The sequence below is a fragment of the Entelurus aequoreus genome, linkage group LG03 (assembly GCF_033978785.1).
Source record: "Entelurus aequoreus isolate RoL-2023_Sb linkage group LG03, RoL_Eaeq_v1.1, whole genome shotgun sequence".
NCBI classification, from domain to species: domain Eukaryota; kingdom Metazoa; phylum Chordata; class Actinopteri; order Syngnathiformes; family Syngnathidae; genus Entelurus; species Entelurus aequoreus.
The window spans coordinates 91,905,783-91,920,621 of record NC_084733.1 but is presented as its reverse complement, the minus strand read 5'-3'; the positions used below and the strand labels follow the sequence as shown (position 1 = coordinate 91,920,621).

Genomic DNA, 14,839 nt, shown 5'->3' with positions numbered 1-14,839 from the left:
AACACATCCTTTACACACTTTGTGCTATTACTGCTTCATACAAATACTAGCACTTTGTACAGTAACGCCTGAATGCATCATTAGGTACATTTGTTTTAGTACTTTGTACAGTAACGCCTGAATGCATCATTAGGTACATTTATACTAGTACAGTAACGCCTGAATGCATCATTAGGTACATTTGTACGAGTACTTTGTACAGTAACGCCTGAATGCATCATTAGGTACATTTGTTTTAGTACTTTGTACAGTAACGCCTGAATGCATCATTAGGTACATTTGTACTAGTACAGTAACGCCTGAATGCATCATTAGGTACATTTGTTTTAGTACTTTGTACAGTAACGCCTGAATGCATCATTAGGTACATTTGTACTAGTACAGTAACGCCTGAATGCATCATTAGGTACATTTGTACTAGTACAGTAACGCCTGAATGCATCATTAGGTACATTTGTACTAGTACTTTGTACAGTAACACCTGAATGCATCATTAGGTACATTTGTACTAGTACTTTGTACAGTAATGCCTGAATGCATCATTAGGTACATTTGTACTAGTACAGTAACGCCTGAATGCATCATTAGGTACATTTGTACTAGTACAGGAGCGCCTGAATGCATCATTAGGTACATTTGTACTAGTACAGTAACGCCTGAATGCATCATTAGGTACATTTGTACTAGTACAAGAGCGCCTGAATGCATCATTAGGTACATTTGTACTAGTACAGGAGCGCCTGAATGCATCATTAGGTACATTTGTACTAGTACAGAAACGCCTGAATGCATCATTTGGTACATTTGTACTAGTACAGTAACGCCTGAATGCATCATTAGGTACATTTGTATGAGTACTTCGTACAGTAACGCCTGAATGCATCATTAGGTACATTTGTACTAGCACTTTATGTGGTAACACCTGAAGGTATCATTAGGTACATTTGTACTAGTACTTTGTACAGTAACACCTGAAGGCATCATTAGGTACATTTGTACTAGTACAGTAACACCTGAAGGCATCATTAGGTACATTTGTACTAGTTCTTTGTACAGTAACACCTGAAGGCATCATTAGGTACATTTGTACTAGTACAGTAACACCTGAAGGCATCATTAGGTACATTTGTACTAGTACAGTAACGCCTGAAGACATCATTAGGTACATTTGTACTAGTACTTTTGTACAGTAACACCTGAATGCATCATTAGGTACATTTGTACTAGTACTTTGTACAGTAACACCTGAATGCATCATTAGGTACATTTGTACTAGTACTTTGTACAGTAACACCTGAAGGCATCATTAGGTACATTTGTACTAGTACTTTATACAGTAACACCTGAAGGCATCATTAGGTACATTTGTACTAGTACTTTATACAGTAACACCTGAAGGCATCATTAGGTACATTTGTACTACCACTTTATACAGTAACACCTGAAAGCATCATTAGGTACATTTGTACTAGTACTTTATACAGTAACACCTGAAGGCATCATTAGGTACATTTGTACTAGTACTTTATACAGTAACACCTGAAGGCATCATTAGGTACATTTGTACTAGTACTTTATACAGTAACACACCTGAAGGCATCATTAGGTACATTTGTACTAGTACTTTATATAGTAACACCTGAAGGCATCATTAGGTACATTTGTACTAGTACTTTATACAGTAACACCTGAAGGCATCATTAGGTACATTTGTACTAGTACTTTATACAGTAACACCTGAAGGCATCATATATTGGACACACCTGGGGTAAATGAAATGATTCTGATCCACGTTTTATCTTACAACCGCTACCATTTTTTCTTTCCTTGATAAAAGAACTGTGGAGGGGGGGCGTGGTCTGCGTGCCTGCCGCGGAGCGGGGTGTGTAAGGACCGGCCTCGAAGCCAGCGGCAGGTGAGTAGATTGCCCAGCTGGGGCTGGGTATCTACTAACCCGTCACCCTTATTAGCAGCAGCCGGCCTGAGACACGTTGTTGGAGTTGGAGAGAGAGAGCGACACACACTGGCACGAGAGCCCGATATTCTGGATTCAATAATTGATTCGAAGTAGTATTTTCAAATTCTCTGCATAATGTACTAAAATGCCATTATGAGCATTGCATATGTCAAAATAAAGGACCTACTGTATTGTTTACTTGTTACAATACCATTTACAAAGCTAAAATCTACTCAAACGACCACTTTCCTGCTGCCAAAAATGGATTCCAAGTTATATTTTCGAATCAACACATCTTATCTCTGCATAATGTAATAGAATACCTTTACTTTGAAATGACAATGAATCACAAATGTTTGACCGAATGCTTTTGCTAGTGAAATTAACAAAGTATAATAAAATGTTTTATGTATTATATATATCAGGGGTCACCAACCTTTTTGAAAGCAAGAGCTACTTCTTGGGTAGTGATTAATGCGAAGGGCTACCAGTTTGATACACACTTAAATAAATGGCCAGAAATAGCCAATTTGCTCAATTTACCTTTAACTCTATGTTATTATTAATAATTAATGATATTTACACTTAATTGAACGGTTTAAAAGAGGAGAAAACACGAAAAAAAAAATTGAAACATAGTTTATCTTCAATTTCGACTCTTTAAAATTCAAAATTCAACCGAAAAAAAGAAGAGAAAAACTAGCTAATTCGAATCTTTTTGAAAAAATTTAAAAAATAATTTATGGAACATCATTAGTAATTTTTCCTGATTAAGATTAATTTTAGAATTTGGATGACATGTTTTAAATAGGTTAAAATCCAATCTGCACTTTGTTGGAATATATAACAAATTGGACCAAGCTATATTTCTAACAAAGACAAATCATTATTTCTTCTAGATTTTCCAGAACAAAAATTTTAAAAGAAATTCAAAAGACTTTGAAATAAGATTTAAATTTGATTCTACAGATTTTCTAGATTTGCCAGAATATTTTTTTTGAATTTTAATCATAATAAGTTTGAAGAAATATTTCACAAATATTCTTCGTCGAAAAAACAGAAGCTAAAATGAAGAATTAAATTAAAATTAATTTATTATTCTTTACAATAAAAAAAATTAATTTACTTGAACATTGATTTAAATTGTCAGGAAAGAAGAGGAAGGAATTTAAAAGGTAAAAAGGTATATGTGTTTAAAAATCCTAAAATCATTTTTAAGGTTGTATTTTTTCTCTAAAATTGTCTTTCTGAAAGTTATAAGAAGTAAAGTAAAACAAATTATGAATTTATTTAAACAAGTGAAGACCAAGTCTTTCAAATATTTTCTTGGATTTTCAAATTCTATTTGAGTTTTGTCTCTCTTAGAATTAAAAATGTCGAGCAAAGCGAGACCAGCTTGCTAGTAAATACATACAATTTAAAAAATAGAGGCAGCTCACTGGTAAGTGCTGCTCTTTGAGCTATTTTTAGAACAGGCCAGCGGGCTACTCATCTGGTCCTTACGGGCTACCTGGTGCCCGCGGGCACCGCGTTGGTGACCCCTGATATATATATACTGTATATGTATTGTGTGTTTGTATTTTGCCAACATGGTATTAGATCATTTAACAAAATAGTCAAATTCAACACTCAACAATACGTTTTTAAAAAGGAAGGTGCAACAATGAGGAATATGTAAGAAATGTTTAAGAAAAAAAGTGTGAAAATGTAAACATAGAGAAACTATTTTCTGCAGGTTTAGAGCCAGGAAATAACGGCTGTGTAACATTATTTTGCCCTGTTATTCTTATTTAATTATGGAATATTTTTATGACCTACGGAAAATAAGGAGCATGATAGGTGATTAGATAGCCAGCCCCAGCTGGGCAATCTACTCTACCTGCCGCTGGCTTGGAGGCCGGTCCTTACACACCCCGCTCCGCGGCAGGCCCGCAGACCACGCCCCCCTCCACAAGATGAGTTTATTTTATTTTTTTAAACTGCCGGCTCCGAAAAACCCGAACAATCATTTACAAACATAACTACAGCTTCTTCTTTTCTTTTAACCACCTGAAGAATAACAAGAACGTGATATTTTTTTTTTAAAAAGGCAGGAGTCCAGACTGGTAAAGCATGTTTTTTAATTTCCCAACACTCAGCATCTATGATGACACACACACACACACACACACACATTGTCACCACTTCGTTGTAGTGCAAACACACACACACTTAAAGAAGTCATTCATGCATCCGTAGGCACAATTCGTGAGCTTGTCTTCCCTGCACTCACGGAGAACACGGCGGCCTCTCAGCGTCCAGGCGGTCAATGCTCAGAATTCGAATCTGGCGGGAGGAAGTAAGACGTTCGTCGTTACCGTGGTCTTGGTTGTCGCCGCTTTCGTAACATCCCGAGTCGCGCGGGGAATCTCCCGCCAGGCCGAGCGTGTCCGCCACCGCCGCCTTCTCCTGGCTGCCTCGCTCTGGGTCGCTGCTGCCTGCAGGACACAGCGCCGCCAGCAGAGGGCGGACTGTTACTGTTTGCAGTGTTTTTCAACCTTTTTTGAGGTCAAGGCACATTTTTTGCGTTGAAAAAAATCCCCAGGCGCACCAGCAGCAGAAATCGTTAAAAAACAAAACTCAGTTGACAGTAATAATAATAATAATAATAATAATAATAACAGATTGTATTTGTAAAAAGCACTTTACATTGAGCAGACAACCTCAACGGGCTAGAGTGTATTAAAAAATAATAAAAAGATGATAAAAAACAATAAAACTAGTACAGCCTAATAGGTAGACTTAGTATGCATATATCTAAAAAGAAGGGTTTTTAATATTTAAAAAAAAAAGCATCCACAGTCTGTGGTGCCCTCAGGTGGTCAGGGAGATCGTTCCACAGACTGTTCGTAGTTTTGTAGTCGGAGGTTGGAGGAGGTTAGCCTGTCCGGAGCGGAGGTGTCGTGTGGAGGATTTGCAGTAAAAAGTCGTTGTCGCAATTGTTGGGTATGACTTTAAAGCATAACCAAGCATGCATCAGTATAGCTCTTGTCTCAAAGTAGGTGTACTGTCACCACCTGTCACATCACCCCCTGACTTATTTGGAGTTTTTTGCTGTTTTCCTGTGCGTAGTGTTTTACTTCTTGTCTCACACTCCTATTTTGGTGGCTTTTTCTCTTGTTTTGGTATTTTCCTGTAGCAGTTTCATGTTTTCCTTTGAGCGATATTTCCCGCATCTGCTTTGTTTTAGCGAGCAAGAAGATTTCAGTTGTTTTTATCCTTCTTTGTGGGGACATTGTTGATTGTCATGTCATGTTCGGATGTACTTTGTGGAACGCCGTCTTTGCTCCACAGTAAGTTTTTGCTGTCGTCCAGCATTCTGTTTTTGTTGACTTTGCAGCCAGTTCAGTTTTAGTTTCATTTTGCATAGCCATGCCTAAACTTCAATGGCTTTTCTTAGCGGCACTCGCCTTTTGTTTTTTTTATTATATTTCATACTGTCATTGCTCAAAAAATAATAATGAATCAAAATCAATGTTGTTATGAATTATTAACCTATGGAAGTCTGTAAAGATTCACATCAAATATTTCACTCAAATATTTTGGGGGAAAATATTGCAAATTTTTTGTGTTTATATATATACATTTATATATATATATATATATATATATATATATATATATATATATATATATATATATATATATATATATATATATATATATATATATATATATATATATATACATGCTGTCATTCCTCAAAAAATAATGAATAAAAATCAATGTTTTTATGAATTATTGACCTATTTAAGGCTCCAATTACTTCACATCAAATATTCCACATGGGGGGTTGGGGGGATATTGAATATTTTGCGTTTTTGCCATTAAAAACAGGGTTTTCTTTAAGAAAAAGACATAAAACATTTTTTTTTAAATTAATTAAAAAAAAAAAAAAATTAAATCAAACTTCATATCAACCGATCTGAATTTGAAAAAAAAAATAAAAAAATTGTTATATATATATATATATATATATATATATATATATATATATATATATATATATATATATATATATATATATATATATATATATATATATATATACATATATATATATACATATATATATATATATATATATATATATATATATATATATATATATATATACATATATATATATATATACATATTTTTTTAATCTCTGACTTATTTTTAACACTTTTATGAGTGGGACCCTTTTGGATCCCCAAGTATTTTAGTGTGATTTTTTAAATTTGATTTCATACTGTCATTGCTCAAAAAATAATAATGAATCCAAATCAATGTTGTTATGAATTATTAACCTATTGAAGTCTCTAAAAATTCACAACAAATATTTCACTCAAATATTTTTAGGGGAAAATATTGCTAATTTTTTGTTTATATATATATATATATATATATGTATATATATATATATATATATATATATATATATATATATATATATATATACATGCTGTCATTCCTCGAAAAATAGTTAATTAAAATCAATGTTTTTATGAATTATTGACCTATTTAAGGCTCTAATTACTTCACATCAAATATTCCACATGGGGGGTTTGGGGGAATATTGAATATGTTGCGTTTTTGCCATTAAAAACAGGGTTTTCTTTAAGAAAAAGACATAAAATATATTTTAAAATAATTATAAAAAAAATCAAATCAAAAAAGTTAATCAAACTTCATATCAACCGATCTGAATTTGAAAAAAAAAATCAAAAAATTGTTATATATACATATATATATTTTTTAAATCTTTGACTTATTTTTAACACTTATATGAGTGGGACCCTTTTGGATCCCCAAGTATTTTAGTGTGATTTTTTTAATTTGATTTCATACTGTCATTGCTCAAAAAATAATAATGAATCCAAATCAATGTTGTTATGAATTATTAACCTATTGAAGTCTCTAAAGATTCACAACAAATATTTCACTCAAATATTTTTAGGGGAAAATATTGCTAATTTTTTGTGTTTATATATATATAATATATATATATATATATATATATATATATATATATATATATATATATATATATATATATATATATATATATATATATATATATATATATATATATATATATATATATATATATATGCTGTCATTCCTCGAAAAATAATGAATTAAAATAAATGTTTTTATGAATTATTGACCTATTTAAGGCTCCAATTACTCCACATCAAATATTCCACATGGTGGGTGGGGGGGATATTGAATATGTTGCGTTTTTGCCATTAAAAACAGGGTTTTCTTTAAGAAAAAGACAAAGTATTAAAAAAATAATAAAAATAAATAAAAAGTAAATCAAACTTCATATCAACCGATCTGAATTTGAAAAAAAAAAAAAAAAATTTTTTTATGTATATATATATTTTTTAAAATCTTTGACTTATTTTTAACACTTATATGAGTATTTTAGTGTGATTTTTAAAATTCGATTTCATACTGTCATTGCTCAAAAAATAATAATGCATCCAAATCAATGTTGTTATGAATTATTAACCTATTGAAGTCTCTAAAAATTCACAACAAATATTTCACTCAAATATTTTTAGGGGAAAATATTGCTAATTTTTTGTGTTTATATATATATATATATATATATATATATATATATATATATATATATATATATATATATATATATATATATATATATATATATATATATATATATATATATATATATATATATACATGCTGTCATTGCTCGAAAAATAATGAATTAAAATCAATTTTTTAATGAATTATTGACCTATTTAAGGCTCCAATTACTTCACATCAAATATTCCACATGGGGGGTTGGGGGAATATTGAATATGTTGCGTTTTTGCCATCAAAAACAGGGTTTTCTTTAAGAAAAAGACATAAAATATATATTTTTTAAATAAATAAAAAAAAGTAAATCAAACTTCATATCAACCGATCTGAATTTGAAAAAAAAAATCAAAAAATTGTTATATATATATTTTTTTTTTTAAATCTTTGACTTATTTTTAACACTTATATGAGTGGGACCCTTTTGGATCCCCAAGTATTTTAGTGTGATTTTTTTTTATTTGATTTCATACTGTCATTGCTCAAAAAATAATAATGAATCCAAATCAATGTTGTTATGAATTATTAACCTATTGAAGTCTCTAAAAATTCACAACAAATATTTCAATCAAATATTTTTAAATTAAAATCAATGTTTTTATGAATTATTGACCTATTTAAGGCTCCAATTACTACACATCAAATATTCCACATGGGGGAATATTGAATATGTTGCGTTTTTGCCATTAAAAACAGGGTTTTCTTTAAGAAAAAGACATAAAACATAAAAACAAAATTTTTATAAAAAAAATAAAATAAAAAAAAGTAAATCAAACTTCATATCAACCGATCTGAATTTGAAAAAAAAAAAATCAAAAAATTGTTTATATATATATATATATATATATATATATATATATATATATATATATATATATATATATATATATATATATATATATATATATATATATATATATATATATTTTTTTTTTTTTTTTTAATCTTTAACTTATTTTTAACACTTATATGAGTGGGACCCTTTTGGATCCCCAAGTATTTTAGTGTGATTTTTTATTTATTTTATTTCATACTGTCATTGCTCAAAAAATAATAATGAATCCAAATCAATGTTGTTATGAATTATTAACATATTGAAGTCTCTAAAAATTCACAACAAATATTTCACTCAAATATTTTTAGGGGAAAATATTGCTAATTTTTTTGTGTTTATATATATATATATATATATATATATATATATATATATATATATATATATATATATATATATATATATATATATATATATATATATATATATATATATATATATGTGTGTGTGTGTGTATTTTGGTTTAACATGAATCGCCATGTGGACTCTAGCCCCTCCCTAAGCCCCGCCTACCGTCGTACTCCTGCAGCAGCTCCACGGCGGTGAGCAGCACCGCCCGGTGTCGAGGGTCCCTGATGTGCAGCTCGTCCAAGTCCTCCTCCTCCAGCAGCTTGAAGGTGTCCAGGTCGTCGTAGCCGTTGAACAGGAAGGTGGGGAGGTGCTCCTGGGGGTAGGGGAGGGGTTTGGGAGGATTATGCAAATGAGCGCTGATGACGACGACGACGGTGACGAAGACGATTACTTTGAGATGGACGCGCTCCAGCAGCTCCTCCACGGACGAGGCCTTGGGCTGCCGGGCCTTCCTGCGCCGCCGCGTCTTCTTGGGCTTGGCGTGCTCCTGGTGGAGGACGTCCACGTAGATGAACTTGAAGGTGCCCACCTGGCCCTTGAGCAAGCCCATCCACGTGCCCGCGGGCGGCGTGCTGATCACGTCGATGACGTCGCCGCTCTGCAGGGGGGGAGAAGGCCGAGCATGAGCGTCCGTCGTGGGCCTTGGCCCTGAAAGGGGCGTTTTACCTTCAGCTTGAGGGCGTCGGCGTCGTACGGGCTGGGCGTGAAGTCGGTGTGGACGCGAGCGCGGCCGCAGAACGGACCGCGGTACGGCGGCTCGTCCTCCTCGCCGTCCTCCGACTTGACGCTCTCTCGGTTGCTGTTGGACGAGTCGGTGGTGCTCGCCGTCCGACCGCCTGTTCCAAGAACCACATTCTTACTCATAATGCTACAATCATCACTTTAGAGTAGTCTGTGTGCAGCACAAGGGTGTCCACATTTTTTCCACTGAAAATTTAAATCATGCAGGGGCCATTTTCATATTTTTCATTTTCAAAAGCAGTACAATATATACTTTTTTTTTTTTTTTTAACCTTTTGGGCTCTTTTCAATTTTGGTCCCGGGCACCCAAAAGGGTCTCAGTCATAAAAATGGTCAAAATAAATCAGATATTATTTTTATGTCTTTACTTTTGTCATTAAATCTCTAGATCCGGTTTATCTGTTGATATAAAAAAAAAAAAAAGTATATATATATATATATTAAATTTGTATGCCCTTTTTGTAAAGAAAATCATGTTTTATGGCAAACGCACAAAATGTGCAATATTTTCTCCCCCAAAAATGACAAAGTGAAATATTTGATGTGAAGAAATTGTAGCCTTAAATAGCTTATTAATTCATAACAACAGTTTGATTCATTATTATTTTTTGAGCAATGACAGTATGAAATCAAATTTAAAAAAAATCACACTAAAATGCTTGGGGACCCAAAAGGGTCCCACTCGTAAAAATGTTCAAAATAAGTCATACATTGAAAAAATTAAATCTTTTCAACTTCAGATCAGTTTATATGAAGTTAAAATAAAAATGTTTTATGGTTTATGCTCTTAAGTTAACGAAAACCCTGTTTTTAATGGCAATTAAACATCCCCCCCCCCCCCCCCCAAAAAAAAATGTTGAAGTAATAGGAGCCTTAAATAGGTCAATAATTCAAAACATTGATTTTAATACATGAATATTTTTTGGACAGTATATTATATATATATATATGTATATATATATATATATATATATATTTTTTTTGTATTAGTTTTTTTTAATGAATTTTTAAAAAAAATCTCTATATCCGGTTTATCTGTTGATATAAAAAAATATATTTATATTTTTATGTTTTATGCCCTTTTTGTTAAAGAAAATCTTATTTTTATGGCAAACGCACAAAATGTGCAATATTTCCCCCCCAAAAATGACAAAGTGAAATATTTGATGGGAAAAAATAGGTTATTAATTCATAACAACATTTTGATTCATTATTATTTTTTGAGCAATGAGATTATGAAATCAATTTTTTTTTTAAATCACACTAAAATGCTTGGGGACCCAAAAGGGTCCCACTCGTAAAAGTGTTAAAAATAAGTCATACATTGAAAAAAAAAAATATTTTCAACTTCAGATCAGTTTATATGAAGTTAAAATAAAAAATGTTTATGTTTTATGCTCTTAAGTTAACGAAAACCCTGTTTTTAATGGCAAAAACACAAATTATTCAACATTCCCCCCCCCCCCCAAAAAATGTCGAAGTGGAATATTTGAGGTGAAGTAATAGGAGCCTTAAATAGGTGAATAATTCATAACATTGATTTTAATACATTAGTATTTTTTTGACAGTATATATATATATATACATATTTATTTTATTTTTTTGTATTATTTTTTTAATGAATTTTTTTTTAAAATCTCTATATCCGGTTTATCTGTTGATATAAAAATATATATATATATTTTTATGTTTTATGCCCTTTTTGTTAAAGAAAATCTTATTTTTATGGCAAACGCACAAAAGGTGCAATATTTCCCCCCAAAAATTGACAAAGTGAAATATTTGAGGTGAAAAAATAGGTTATTAATTCATAACAACATTTTGATTCATTATTATTTTTTGAGCAATGAGATTATGAAATCAATTTTTTTTTAAAAATCACACTAAAAGGGTCCCACTCGTAAAAATGTTAAAAATAAGTCATACATTGAAAAAAAAAAAAATTTCAACTTCGGATCAGTTTATATGAAGTTAAAATAACATTTGTTTATGTTTTATGCTCTTAAGTTAATGAAAACCCTGTTTTTAATGGCAAAAACACAAATTATTCAACATTCCCCCCCCCACCCCAAAAAAATGTCGAAGTGGAATATTTGAGGTGAAGTAATAGGAGCCTTAAATAGGTCAATAATTCATAACATTGATTTTAATACATTAATTTTTTTTGACAGTATATATATATATATATATATATATATATATATATATATATATATATATATATATATATATATATATATATATATATATATATTTTTTTTTTTTTTTTTTTAATTGTATTATTTTTTTATTTATTTTTTTATTTTTATTTTAATTTTTTAATGATTTTTTTAAAAAAAATCTCTATATCCGGTTCATCTGTTGTTGTTTTATGCCCTTTTTGTTAAAGAAAATCTTATTTTTATGGCAAACGCACAAAATGTGCAATATTTCCCCCAAAAAAATGACAAAGTGAAATATTTGATGGGAAAAAATTGGTTATTAATTCATAACAACATTTTGATTCATTATTATTTTTTGAGCAATGAGATTATGAAATCAAATTTTTTTTTAAATCACACTAAAATGCTTGGGGACCCAAAAGGGTCCCACTTGTAAAAGTGTTAAAAATAAGTCATACATTGAAAAAAAAAATATTTTCAACTTCAGATCAGTTTATATGAAGTTAAAATAAAAAATGTTTATGTTTTATGCTCTTAAGTTAACGAAAACCCTGTTTTTAATGGCAAAAACACAAATTATTCAACATTCCCCCCCCCAAAAAATGTCAAAGTGGAATATTTGAGGTAAAGTAATAGGAGCCTTAAATAGGTCAATAATTCATAACATTGATTTTAATACATTAGTATTTTTTTGACAGTATATATGTATATATACATATTTATTTTATTTTTTTGTATTATTTTTTTAATGAATTTTTTTTTTAAATCTCTATATCCGGTTTATCTGTTGATATAAAAAAATAAATATATTTTTATGTTTTATGCCCTTTTTGTTAAAGAAAATCTTATTTTTATGGCAAACGCACAAAATGTGCAATATTTCCCCCCAAAAATTGACAAAGTGAAATATTTGTTGTGAAAAAATAGGTTATTAATTCATAACAACATTTTGACTCATTATTATTTTTTGAGCAATGAGATTATGAAATAAAAAAATTTAAAAATCACAATAAAATGCTTGGGGACCCAAAAGGGTCCCACTCGTAAAAATGTTAAAAATAAGTCATACATTGAAAAAATATATATATTTTCAACTTCAGATCAGTTTATATGAAGTTAAAATAAAAATGTTTTATGTTTTATGCTCTTAAGTTAACGAAAACCCTGTTTTTAATGGCAAAAACACAAATTATTCAACATTGCCCCCCCCAAAAAAATGTCGAAGTGGAATATTTGAGGTGTAGTAATAGGAGCCTTAAATAGGTCAATAATTCATAACATTGATTTTAATACATTAATATTTTTTTGACAGTATATATATATATATATATATATATATATATATATATATATATATATATACATATTTATTTTATTTTTTTGTATTATTATTTTTTTTATGCATTTGTTTTTTAAATCTCTATATCCGGTTTATCTGTTGATATGAAAATATATATATATATTTTTATGTTTTATGCCCTTTTTGTTAAAGAAAATCTTATTTTTATGGCAAACGCACAAAATGTGCAATATTTTCCCCCCAAAAATGACAAAGTGAAATATTTGATGGGAAAAAATAGGTTATTAATTCATAACAACATTTTGATTCATTATTATTTTTTGAGCAATGAGATTATGAAATCAAATTTTTTTTTAAATCACACTAAAATGCTTGGGGACCCAAAAGGGTCCCACTTGTAAAAGTGTTAAAAATAAGTCATACATTGAAAAAAAAAATATTTTCAACTTCAGATCAGTTTATATGAAGTTAAAATAAAAAATGTTTATGTTTTATGCTCTTAAGTTAACGAAAACCCTGTTTTTAATGGCAAAAACACAAATTATTCAACATTCCCCCCCCCAAAAAATGTCAAAGTGGAATATTTGAGGTAAAGTAATAGGAGCCTTAAATAGGTCAATAATTCATAACATTGATTTTAATACATTAGTATTTTTTTGACAGTATATATGTATATATACATATTTATTTTATTTTTTTGTATTATTTTTTTAATGAATTTTTTTTTTAAATCTCTATATCCGGTTTATCTGTTGATATAAAAAAATAAATATATTTTTATGTTTTATGCCCTTTTTGTTAAAGAAAATCTTATTTTTATGGCAAACGCACAAAATGTGCAATATTTCCCCCCAAAAATTGACAAAGTGAAATATTTGTTGTGAAAAAATAGGTTATTAATTCATAACAACATTTTGACTCATTATTATTTTTTGAGCAATGAGATTATGAAATAAAAAAATTTAAAAATCACAATAAAATGCTTGGGGACCCAAAAGGGTCCCACTCGTAAAAATGTTAAAAATAAGTCATACATTGAAAAAATATATATATTTTCAACTTCAGATCAGTTTATATGAAGTTAAAATAAAAATGTTTTATGTTTTATGCTCTTAAGTTAACGAAAACCCTGTTTTTAATGGCAAAAACACAAATTATTCAACATTGCCCCCCCCAAAAAAATGTCGAAGTGGAATATTTGAGGTGTAGTAATAGGAGCCTTAAATAGGTCAATAATTCATAACATTGATTTTAATACATTAATATTTTTTTGACAGTATATATATATATATATATATATATATATATATATATATATATATATATATACATATTTATTTTATTTTTTTGTATTATTATTTTTTTTATGCATTTGTTTTTTAAATCTCTATATCCGGTTTATCTGTTGATATGAAAATATATATATATATTTTTATGTTTTATGCCCTTTTTGTTAAAGAAAATCTTATTTTTATGGCAAACGCACAAAATGTGCAATATTTTCCCCCCAAAAATGACAAAGTGAAATATTTGATGGGAAAAAATAGGTTATTAATTCATAACAACATTTTGATTCATTATTATTTTTTGAGCAATGAGATTATGAAATCAAATTTAAAAAAAGAATCACACTAAAATGCTTGGGGACCACTTGTAAAAGTGTTAAAAAATAAGTCATACATTGAAAAAAAAAATCATTTCAACTTCAGATCCGTTGATATGAAGTTAAAATACAGTTTTTTTTAATGGCAAAAACAGAAATTATTCAACGTTCTCCCCCCCAAAAAAATGTCAAAGTGGAATATTTGAGGTAAAGTAATAGGATCCTTATATACCTCAATAATTCATAACATTGA

At 29.6% G+C, this 14,839-nt stretch overlaps 1 protein-coding gene across 3 annotated transcripts in view; it reads right to left on the bottom strand.

The window, feature by feature from the left end:
* Positions 1-4,064: 4,064 nt before the first annotated feature.
* Positions 4,065-14,839, bottom strand: part of LOC133647115 (SAM and SH3 domain-containing protein 1-like) — a 91,802-nt gene continuing 81,027 nt past the window's right edge. For 2 of the 3 annotated variants that reach the window (XM_062043237.1, XM_062043239.1), the window contains exons 14-17: positions 9,447-9,616; positions 9,172-9,378; positions 8,943-9,093; positions 4,076-4,434 (exon numbers count right to left, since the gene is read on the bottom strand). In XM_062043237.1, the coding sequence (XP_061899221.1) occupies positions 4,311-4,434; positions 8,943-9,093; positions 9,172-9,378; positions 9,447-9,616 (652 nt within the window). In that variant the 3' untranslated portion in view covers positions 4,076-4,310. Of the gene's footprint in view, positions 4,435-8,942; positions 9,094-9,171; positions 9,379-9,446; positions 9,617-14,839 lie in introns of all 3 variants that reach the window. The other variant, XM_062043238.1, reaches the window with a different exon arrangement.